Source organism: Alexandromys fortis, unplaced genomic scaffold (genome assembly GCF_014885135.2).
Source record: "Alexandromys fortis isolate MF-2015 unplaced genomic scaffold, M_Fortis_MF-2015_v1.1 scaffold_349, whole genome shotgun sequence".
Classification (NCBI taxonomy): domain Eukaryota; kingdom Metazoa; phylum Chordata; class Mammalia; order Rodentia; family Cricetidae; genus Alexandromys; species Alexandromys fortis.
In genome coordinates this window covers 86,574-97,938 of record NW_026068216.1, presented here as the reverse complement: position 1 = coordinate 97,938, position 11,365 = coordinate 86,574, and the positions used below count along the sequence as shown (strand labels likewise).

Here is an 11,365-nt window from a genome sequence, read left to right as displayed (position 1 = left end):
AAAAAAAAATATAGTCACTGGCCAGGCAGCGGTGGCACATGCCTTTAATGCCTTTAATCCCAGCACTTGGGAGGCAGAGGTAGACAGATCTCTGTGAGTTTGAGGCCAGCCTGATCTACAGAGTGAGTTCCAGGACAGCCAAATCTGTCTCAAAACTAAAAAAATAAAAGGTAACTGACTCACCAAGACTTTTCAGGAAGCCACAGAGTCTTCTGGATGCATCGGTGACACTGAGGTTGAATTTAGCAGCGAAATAAGGCAGAGACTGAGGACACACAGACACAACCAGCACTCTGTGCTTTGAGGTGTCGCATTTCTAGAAGGGAGAACAACAATGTCACATGTGCATCGACTGCATCAGGAGCGAAGCCAGACACCTCTACGGGAAATTCATAGTAAATGGAGCTTTTGTTTTGTTTTGTTTTTGAGACAGGGTTTCTCTTTGTGTAGGCCTGGCTATCCTGGACCTCACTTTGTAGACCAGGCTGCCTTGAACTCAAGAGATCGACCTGCCTCTGCCTCCAAAGGCATGTACCACCACAGCCCAGCAAAACATAAAAGTTTTAAAATACATTTTTTAAGAAAAAGAAAAGAAAAAAATATAGGCTATAGAGCAAGTTCTAGCACAGCCAGGACTACACAGAGAAGAAAAATCCTGTCTTAAAAAACAAACAAGCAAACAAGAACAATGCACAGGGTCTTGGTGTGATGGTGAGTGGTTGACCGTCACCTCATCACTCAGGAGACAGGAGGCAGGAGGATCGGCTGCACATCTCTTGTACGCCTAGGCTTTTGGTGTTGTCTATGAGGCTCCAGACGGAGCTCATTATCTGGATGAAATGCAGGATGATAGGGGCATCTACAATAAATTCCTAACAAAACCCAATTTAGAAGTAAACTTAGAAGCATTTCCACTAATGTCCATAGGAAGGTTTGTTTTTTTGTTTTGTTTTGTTTTTTGTTTTGTTTTGTTTTTTCAAAACAGGGTTTCTCTGTGGTTTTAGAGCCTGTCCTGGAACTAGCTCGGTAGACCAGGCTGGTCTCGAACTCACAGAAATCCGCCTGCCTCAGCCTCCCGAGTGCTGGGATTAAAGGCGTGCGCCACCATCGCCCGGCTCATAGGAAGGTTTTAACCAGTACTGCTTATCACCACTGTTACTGTGCACCAGTTTAAAAGTTCCAGCCAATATCCAAAAGCAAGATGTACAAAGCTTCTGTCATGGTAGCACAAGCCTACAATCCAGGCACTGTAGAGGCTGAGACAGGAGAATAGAAATTTTGGGACTAGCCTGATAAATATTAGATATTGTCATACAACACGAAAGGAAAGGATTACAAAATTGAATTTTTTTCATTTAATAGACTTATAAAACTAAAATACTTTGGCAAAGCAGTCATAGACTAAGTTTATAAAATGCCACATACAAAATTCACATGTTAACCATAGAATTCCAACACACCCACAAAAATCAACATTGTGGAATAGAACAATAGAATGTAGTATGTTCTACAAAGCAGTAGTGGCCCCCATCACATCAGGAACAAGTTGCAGATACAAAGAACCAAGGTACAGTGACAGACACTAATGGGGCCAGATCTCTCTCTCTCTCTCTCTCTCTCTCTCTCTCTCTCTCTCTCTCTCTCTCTCTCTCTCTCAGTGCTGGCTAGTTTTATGCTAACTTGACACAAGCTATAGAGTTATCTGAAAGGAGGGAAACTCAATTGAGAAAATGTCTCCATAAGATCCAGTTGCAGAGGGGCTGGAGAGATGGCTCAGCAGTTAAGAGCACTGGGTTAAGAGCACAGGCCTGAGTTCAATTCCCAGCAACCACGTGGTGGCTTACAACCATCTATAATGGGATCTGGTGCCCTCTTCTGGCCTGCAGGCAGACAAGCAGGCAAAACACAGAAAGAATGAAAGGAAGAAAGGAAGAAAGAGAAGGAAGAAAGAGGAAGGAAGGAAGGAAGGAAGGAAGGAAGGAAGAAAGAAAGGAAGGAAAGAAGGAAGGAAATATCCAGCTGCAGGGCATTTTAATTAGAGATTGATGGAGAAGGGCCTATTTTGAGTGGTGCCTTCCCAGGCTGGTGGTCCTGGGTTCTATAAGAAAGCAGGCTGAGCAAGCTATGATGTGCAAGCCAGTAAGCAGCACCCCTCCATGGTTTCTGCATCGGCTCCTGCCTCCATGTTCCTGCCCTGTTTGAGTTCCTAATCTGGCTTCCCCTTCAATGATTCACTAAAATGTGGAAGTATGAGTCAAATAAATCCTTTCTTCCCAAATTTGCTTTTGGTCATGGTGTTTCATTACAGTAATAGTAACCATAACAGGAATGTATCTATGTATCTATCTATGTATCTATCTATGTATCTGTCTATTGAGGATTGAACCTAGTATACGTGTTCTACCACTGAGCTGTTCAGTCATTCAATCATTCATAGACAAAGTCTTGTTAAGTTGCCCAGCATGGTCTTGAGCTCACTTTGTAGCCTCGGCAGACTTTGAACTTGCAGTTCTCCTGCCTCAGTTTCCCAGCAGTTGGAATTACAGGCCTGCATCATCAGTTCCAGCTGACACCATACCTTATTAAGATTCAAGACGTGGAAGAAGTCCTTGGCACTCTGCTGGGAAAGCTGGACTCCTTCCTCCACAGTCACACAGTTGTCACATGCCAGGCAGTCACTCAGAAATATCTTAGCATCTGCCAGCTTATGGAATTCTCCCTTCTAGGAAAGAAAATGGTGTTAACATTGTTTGTTTTTCTTTCTTCCTTTTTTTTTTTTTTTCAAGACAGGGTTCCTCTGTGTAGCCTAGAATTCCTAGAATTCTAAAGTTCGATCTGTAGACCATGCTGGCCTCAGACTCAGAGATCCACCTGTTTGCTTTTATGTTTCGTTTATTTTTTGGTAGCACTGTTTCTCTAGGGAGGGTAACTACATACGCCCAATAAAGGAAAAAATCTACACTTAACATGGACACAAAGTCATGCCTGAATGCCTGAAGTGTCGGGCGGAGCTACTGAGCAACGGTCGCTGTTCTGAACGGAGCACGGCACTGGAGGCACGTGTCACAGCACAAGGCCCCTGACGGCACTTAGCAGACGAACAAGGGTGAACTAGCCCCAGTGTTATCGTGTGGAAAGATGATACTCCTGCCCGCTGCAAACTGGCCTGACGCCCATCTCCTCCTTCCACCCTTCCTCTCCAGTGCCTGTAACAAGCCTCAGGTTTCCCTGCCAAGCTCTTCCAGCTCCACGGTGTTGAGCAGACTTTCCATACAGTCATGATGGCTTGAGGTTTCCACCCATGTGCAACACAGACCTCAGCTCCCAGCTCTGAACTGCCCCACTCCAATCTCAGTAAAGGGGTGCTGAACACCTGTGCCCCACCCTTGTCCTTCTCAGTCCCCAGAGGAATCCACTAAAGCACGAGCCACATTCCCACTGCTCAAAGCCTCTGACAGCACTCGCTCAGAACAGGGGCCACAGCACAGCTCTTGCCTGCCTTGCCCTGCCCTGCCCTGTGCAAGGGCTCACGTTCAGCCACGCTGGTTTTGTTCTTGAATTCTTCCACAGGAAATATCCCAAAAGAGCTCTCACTCACCTCTTGGCCCCAACAGAGCTGGCATCCTGACGTTTATTTTCAGTGCCTACTCCCACACTGTCAACTTGCTTGTCCCTCCCTAATGACCTCACAGAAGCTGGCAACTTAAGTTCCTTATGCTGCCCAGCTCCTCTAGAAGGTGCTTAGGAGCTAGAGGTGTGGGTGACTGACACACCTCTCCTAGCAAGTGCAAGGTTCTAGGTTCAGATTGTATTAGTAATAAATAAAATAAGCCGGGAGATGACGGCACGTGCCTTTAATCTCAGAACTCCCGAGGCAGAGAAAAGATCACAGAGCTCAAGGCCAGCATGGTATAGACCAAGTTCCAAGCCATAGGGATGCTTAGTGTGGCGCTGCCTCAGAGAGAAAAGCAAGCAAACAGAAGCTGGAGATGGCTCAGCAGTTAAGAGCACTGGTTGCTCTCCCAGAAGACCCAGGTTCAATTCCCACCATCCAAATAGTGGCTAGCAGCCGTCTGTAATTCCAGTTCCAGGGGACTCAAACACCCTCTTCTGACCTCAGTGGGCATTTATGTGGTGCAGACATCCGTCTGATGCTCCATCCTACCTTGAATTCTCACCTCAAGGGCTCAGTCTACCAACCCTTCTCCAAGTAAGTCCATACTACATTGCTCAGGTAGTGGTTAGATGGTGTTCAGACTTATCTCGTCCTCACCAAAACCCTGGGAGGGAAGAAAGCCAACTCCCCACAACACTGATAAGAAACAGGGCCTCAAAAGATTGTGGGTTTATTTCATGTTGTTTAGAGATGGAATTTTGCTGTACAGTCTAGGCAAACTTCAAACTCATGACACTGACACCCGGCCTCTACTTCTCAGGTGTGTGCTCGCATCCAGTGGGATTAGATTTCTTTCCAACACCATGCAACACCATGACACCTTTTCCTGGTCATAAGTTCTTGATTTCTTACAACAGGGTGTAGGCATGAGGGAGCAGTTCTGTTGTCTAAAGCACTGGCCCAAACTGACCCAGAACTCCAGAACTGCTGTTCCCCAAAGGCTCAGTCTCCAAAGCACAGTAATGGCACACCGGAGAGCAAGAGCTATGCCCATCAGATTAAACAGAACATCAGAACTACTAACTCTAAGGGGGAAACCCACTACCTACCTCTCCCACGTTATTAATTCTCCATTTATATAAAAAAGCTGTTTTTGTACACTGACTGCTTGCCTGATAGTGTGTGGTGGGGAGCTAGAGCCACGGCACACGTGTTAGTGTAGAGGTAGAAAGGCAACTTGAGAATGTTCTTTCACGTCATCTTGTGTTCGTATGTCACTCATAGGTCCTGGGAATCACACTGAGATCCCGAGGCTTGGTGGCAAGTGTCTTTACCAGCTGAGAGATCTAAATAGCACTAAAATCAATGTGTCTGTTTGTGACTGAGCTCAGGGCCTCACACTAGCTAGCCAACCAGTCTGTTGACTTAAATCCTTGTCTCTCAGTTACTGTTTCTGGGACAAGGTTTCACTGTATAGCTTAGACAGGACTCAAACTGGGACTCCACTGGTATGCCACCATGCCTGACTAGTCCTAATATTTTCTAAGAGAACAGTGACCGTAACTTTCTCTGTGAATCCAGAACACGGCAGGACACATGCAGAGATAGGCAAATGCCCCCAGAGCGTGGAGTAAGGTAGGTATAAAACCCAGCTCAGACTGTGATGTGTAATAAATACAAAACAAGCATCGCTATGGTGAACTCAAGAAACAGCCACTTAAACAGCAAGCTTAAAGAATCAGGAAACTTGAGTTATGTCTTTTCACATGTTACAGAACCTAAATCCCTTCCACTTCACAGAACACAGGTTTCAACAGCGCACCAGGATGTCCCTCTTTCTCACGGAGTACCTGGCCTGGTGTGTGAGATGACTCAAGACTGGCCTATACACGGCCCTTGCCACTTCTTACTTCAATCTTTCTTAGTGCGTGAAGTGCAAGGCGATATGAACTCCCGACAGGAGACGACGCAGCAGCAGCAGCCCGCCCCCTCACATTAGGCCGACACAAACTCAAATGTTCACTTGCCTCATCATTCTCCTGGGCTGGACTTGATGCATCAGTGGACACATTCTCCTGGTCATCAGTTTTTGATTTTTTACTACATTCCTTAAAAAAAAAGAAAAAAGAAAAGAGGGGATGGAGAAAGACAAGAAAATGTTAGAAAGGGAACTTTCTTCTTCTATTTTCTTTATTTTAGCTTTTGTTGAGATCGGGTCTCTCTATATAGCCCTGGCAGTCACTATGTAGAAGGGGCTGACCTCAAGCTCACAGAGATCCTCCTGCCTCTGCCTCCTGAGTGCTAGAATTAAAGTGTGTGGTACCACACCAGGTTTTAAAAAATGAGATAGGCTCTTGATAAATTGCACTGTCTAGCTTTTAGTTTGTAATCTCCTGTCTCAATCTCTCAAGTACTAGGATCACAGGTGTGTACCACCAAGCTCAGCCAAGAATAATTTAGCATGATTTCTCCATTATCAAAACACAAAATGTATCCTGAACAGTTAGGTCTTACTTCTAGAAACCCTTTCTACAGAAATAAAATCACCCATATTTAAAGATGGATACACATAAACACACACCTCCATCTGCACTGTTTTACTAAGAACAGATATAACCCAATGGATACCAAAACACTTAGATGTGGCTATCACACAAGAATACAGGCGATTCCCTGAAAGACGTTTAATTACCACTTATGGTGAGAAGTAAAAAGGAACAACTTATGGGGTGTTTGGATATGATACAATCCCTGTCAAAAAAAAAAAAAAAAGGTTCCTGCACAAGCATCACATGGCTATCCCTTGTGGAACCAAGTGTGGCGGCTGTCAGTCATTTCAACCACCCAGCGGAGCAGGACAGGAGGGCCTGCCCTTAATTCCTTCTCCGCTCGTTTTCATTGATACTGTAAGTATGCTGGTTTGTTGTCCTTGTTTTAATGTAAGAGTCATCAAGGCATTTCTGATCACTGCATCAAGCCTTGACTTCGGGACTGAGATGGAGCACTGACCCCACAGCGAGTCCGGCGGTGCAGCCGCCCGCAGTGGCCCGCAGCCAGCTCGCCGCCCGGTCAGTCCCCGGCAGACAGGTGACGGCTACCAGAGACGGACAGGACAGAAAGGAAGGTGCACGCGGCCGAGCCCGACCCGCGGCACGGTCCGCACGGTCTTGGCTTCGCCCCCGGTCCCACCGGACGCCGCACCCACCTTCCGTGTGCAGTGCTCACACTTCATCTGGAGCGGGACTGGCGGGAGGCCGACACCCTCAGCCAAGCCGAACGAGGAAGCCTGGAACACCGCCGCCTGCCGCCGGCTAGCGACCCGCGACCCTTTGTTGTCTTCATCCGCGGGGGCCACGCCCCCGGGACGGTGGTAGACCAACGAGAGAGTCGAGACAAGATGAGCCACGCCCCTGGACCAATGAGACGAGTGCGAAGGTGGTATGGTAACCCACGCCTCCTCTTCCGTCTAGGCCAATGAGAGGGCCAGGAAATGGCAGGTCCCTCCCCAGAGCCAATCAGAAACTGGGGGAGGAGCTTTCCTTCCGGCTGGAAGTTGACGGGCCGCGGGAAGGTCTGCCGGTGAGAGCGGCCACGGTAGGCGGAGGCGGCGGAAAGAGTGCGCTGGCCGAGCGGAGGACGCGGTCCGCGGCGACTGCAGAGCGCCTTGCGCGGAGGCCGAGGCCCCGCCGCCTCGATGAAGCCACTTGCAGCTCCTCGAGGGCGGGGTAGGCGCCGCCCTCTGCCACCGCCATGACCACCCAGCCAAGCCTCACGTAGGCTGGTGCGGTAACCGTGCACATGCGCAGCAGGCTTGCGTCGCTTTTGTGAGCTTGGCTGAGTCAGGAGGGCAGACTGAAAGTAGGCTGACCTTGAAGGTTGGCATGGAATACCTTATATCACTTACAGTTAAGAAAATGCTAAAATTCTGCCGGGCATGGCGGCGCACACCTTTAGTCCCAGCACTCGGGAGGCAGAGGCAGGCGGATCTCTGAGTTCGAGGTCACTCTAGTCTGCAGAGAGAGTTCGTGGACAGCCATCCAGCGCTAGACGGAGAAACCCTGTCAAAACAAACAAACAGTCTGGTAGCATAAGCAGGAATATTGGTGAATTTTTTAAAAAAAATTTTTCAAGACAAGGTTTCTCTGTGTAACAGCCCTTGCTGTTCTCAAACCCCCAGAGATCGCCTACCTTTGCTTCCTGAGTGCTGTGCTTAAAGGTGTGCACCACCACCACCCGACTTTTTTTTTAAGGTTTTTTTTTTTTTTATTATTATGTATAGTGTTCTGTCTACATGTATGCCTGCAGGCCAGAAGAGGGCACCAGATCTTAGATGGTTGTGAGTCGCCATGTGGTTGTTGGACTCAGGACCTCTGGAAGAGCAGGCAGTACTCTTAATCTCTGAGCCTTCTCTCCAGCCCTCTATTGGTGTAGGTTTGTAATCTCAGCACTCAGGAAGCTGAGGCAAGAGAAAGGTGAAACCAAAGCCAACCTGTCCTACACTGCTGCACAGTGAGACCTGTCTCAAAGGCAGACTAAACGCCTTATCCTTTCATTGTGGCTCTGGAATCTACTGGGAAAGACCAAAGATTTAGACTCAACTCAAATTTAGAGTAAATGGATTTATTCTTACTGTCACCAGAAGGATGTCACCCTTAGAGGCAAACAGCATGCTGAAAGAGGGGCTAAGTGAAGGGTTTATAAAAGTGGATATCAAAGGTATGCATTACAGTTATCTAGGGAATCCATGGCTGGGCAGGAACATTGCCTTTTCTCCCTTCATTACAAAAGCAAAATGCAAACAGTTAATTGCTCACAACAGGAACACCATTATACTGTGTGTGTGTGTGTGTGTGTTTCTCTGTAACAGTCCTGTTGTGAAACTCATGGTTGTAGACCAGGCTGGTCTCACAGAGATCTGGCTGTGTCTGCTCCCACCCCCTCCCTGTGCCTTTATCCTGTTCTTATCCCATCTGCAGGCCACAAGGATGTCACAAGCATTACAGGGGTCAACAGCCCTAAAGGAATGCCTGGTACCATAATAAGTGTCTTTAGCCATCACAGGGGAGTTAAGTGTAAATTATTACACAGTACAAAGCACTCTGGGGAAAGTGTCTCTAATGAGTGGGATACAGCCAAACGTTTGTTTCTGGGCGGGCAATCACACAGTGCCATCAGGCTAGGGCTGGTTGTCACATCCTGGTTTCAGTATCTTGTGTGATGTTTTACTCTTTTGGCTTTTTGGAGGGCCCGCCACCCAGCTCCCAAATCGCACAAATACTATACCACTATACCCTGTCCCAAACATAAGTAAACAAATCTAAAAAATAGAAGTAAATATTCTGTACTGAGCTCTATCCTTAGCCCTGCAAGATGTTTTCTTATGGCATACTGAACTCTTTGCAGACATGTGCTTACTTCTTACTTTGCAGTGTTGTATGACAGAACTTTGCCTGGGGAGACACAACATGTATACACGTCTGCTCACCCCAGATAGGGAACCCATAACAGACCAAAGTATGGATATTAACAAAGTCCAACTTGGCTTTATTAGGTTACTTGCAGGAGTATAGGTGAAGGGTTACTTACAGGAGCAGAAATGATCAAAGACAGCTGCATCACCAAAGCCAACAAGAGCCTGGGTGAGGGTTCACAGGAAACCTGGAGCACACTCCACAGCCTGCAGGCAGCTCAAGAGGCTGGAGAGTGTCCTTCCCAGGTGCCTCAGTTGGTCTAAACATCTTCCAGGTAGCTGGTCTGATCTGAGAGTCTTCTTTCCAGCTCAGCATCCTTCTGAGAGACTGTCTCGAGCAAAGAAAAGGCCTAGTGAATCTGGTTATTTTCAGAAGCTATTCTGAGTTACCTTCCTGCTTAAGGAGCTTCCTACAGGATGGAATGGGTTTTTGTGTGTGTGTTTTCGTTTTTGTTTTTCAAGATAGGATTTCTCTGTAGCTTTGGAGCCTGTCCTGGAACTCTAGACCAGGCTGGCTTTGAACTCACAGAGAATCACCTGTCTGCCTCCAGAGTGCTGGGATTAAAAGCGTGTGCATCTGGTCAGCTGGTTTTCAATCTACCCTTCAGACCCCCAACTACACTCACAAAACTGGAGTTTCTGCATGCATGCAAATGCTCAATCACTAAACGCCACACCAGAGAACAATTTTAGCTTATTACACTGGTACTTTCAATATTCTGGCTTGAGGGGAAGGCTTCCCCAGTGGAAGTGTTACAGCTCTGTCCTGAGAGGAAAAGCTTTAAAGGGGCACTAGCCCACTTGAGCTTGTGGCTCTGGCAGACCTTGTTCTTCTCTCCATTCCCTCTGCTTTGCTAAAAACTGTTAGATTACATTCCTAAAGCTAGCACTAAGGTTTTCCTCCTGGTCACTTCCTCCTCCTGAGGAAAGTCCAGCAATCGAAAGCCCCCTTTGGTTAACCTAATTAACATGTCCAATTAAAGTTAACACCTCATCCTAACACCGGTTTCCCCTTTACCTTTGTAAACTGTCATTTGCCTGTGTGCCACATCTGTCTCCTCTCCCTCCAGGACAAATACTCCTACCCTCTTTCCTTATCGCCTTCCCCTTCTCCTTCATCCCCTAACTCCTTAGCCACCACATCCTAGCTCATCATAGCACGTATCGTAAAAATTACACCTGCAAGGTGATTTTGCTGCTGTTTTTTTTTAAATATTTATTTATTTATTATGTATACAATATTCTGTCTGTGTGTATGCCTACAGGCCAGAAGAGGGCACCAGACCCCATTACAGATGGTTGTGAGCCACCATGTGGTTGCTGGGAATTGAACTCAGGACCTTTGGAAGAGCAGGCAATGCTCTTAACCACTGAGCCATCTCTCCAGCCCCCTGCTGCTGTTTTGTGCGTAAGTCAGAGAGCAGCCATTTTAACTTTTCCCCTCACTTAATAAAGAATCTCTGTAAGAAAACAGGTGTTTGGGTGTGGTTTGTGCTTAACCCGAGGTCTGGGAGGAAGCTGCTGCTGTTGGGGGGGGGGTGTCTCTTTCAGGCTTCTCCAACAGAAGTGTTACTACAGCTTCCTCGGTGGGGAAAGATTTTCCCAATACAAGTTTGGCAGCTCTGAGGAAATTCCCATGCCCATGTTACAGCTTGGAAGGCTTCTTCAATGGAGCTATTGCAGCTCTGAGGGGAAGGCTTCCCCTATGGAAGTGTTGCGGCGCAGAAGGAAAGGCATCCTGGCAGTTTTGAGCCAAGGAGTAACACAAAGTCGCACAGCACAACAAACCTCACACATGGTTTATTGGGAGAAATACAAGAGGGTTATTGCCTCTGCTCAAGTGAGAAGCAGGGAACTGAGCAGAAGACAGGTTTATGTAGGAAGGAGGAGATTTCCAGGGTGAGAACTGGTGACATTTAAAGCCAAGCCCAGGGATAGGTGGAATGTCTAGCTAAGGGACTGATGTTTTTTCATGCTCAGAGATTGGTGGGCTTTGATAGGTTTTCAAACCTGGAAGTGGGCTCAGACCTTAACAGGTACAGGGAGAGGTGTCACCTACAACAAACCTACCAGGAGAAATAATTTTTTACTAGGCTGTGTGAACTCCAAAGTTAGTGATTTAAAAAACTGGCTGGGCTGCCGGGCGATGGTGGCGCACGCCTTTAGTTCCAGCACTCGGGAGGCAGAGGCAGGCGGATCTCTGAGTTCGAGACCAGCCTGGTCTACAGAGCTAGTTCCAGGACAGGCTCCAAAGCCACAGAGAAACCCTGTCTCAAAAA

The 11,365-nt window shown here is 47.3% G+C and overlaps 2 protein-coding genes across 5 annotated transcripts in view; one reads left to right on the top strand and one right to left on the bottom strand.

The window, feature by feature from the left end:
• The window catches only part of Narf (nuclear prelamin A recognition factor), a 17,274-nt gene extending 10,292 nt beyond the window's left edge, over positions 1 to 6,982 (bottom strand). Inside the window, exons 1-4 of the mRNA XM_050130424.1 lie at positions 6,822 to 6,982; positions 5,644 to 5,724; positions 2,579 to 2,722; positions 184 to 316 (exon numbers count right to left, since the gene is read on the bottom strand). Of these exons, the coding sequence (XP_049986381.1) occupies positions 184 to 316; positions 2,579 to 2,722; positions 5,644 to 5,724; positions 6,822 to 6,848 (385 nt within the window). The 5' untranslated portion in view covers positions 6,849 to 6,982. The remainder of the gene's footprint in view (positions 1 to 183; positions 317 to 2,578; positions 2,723 to 5,643; positions 5,725 to 6,821) is intronic.
• Positions 6,983 to 7,195: 213 nt separating this feature from the next.
• The window catches only part of Cybc1 (cytochrome b-245 chaperone 1), a 14,193-nt gene continuing 10,023 nt past the window's right edge, over positions 7,196 to 11,365 (top strand). For all 4 annotated transcript variants that reach the window (XM_050130429.1, XM_050130434.1, XM_050130433.1 and 1 more), the window contains exon 1: positions 7,196 to 7,341. The gene's annotated coding sequence lies outside the window, so the exon portion shown is untranslated. The remainder of the gene's footprint in view (positions 7,342 to 11,365) is intronic.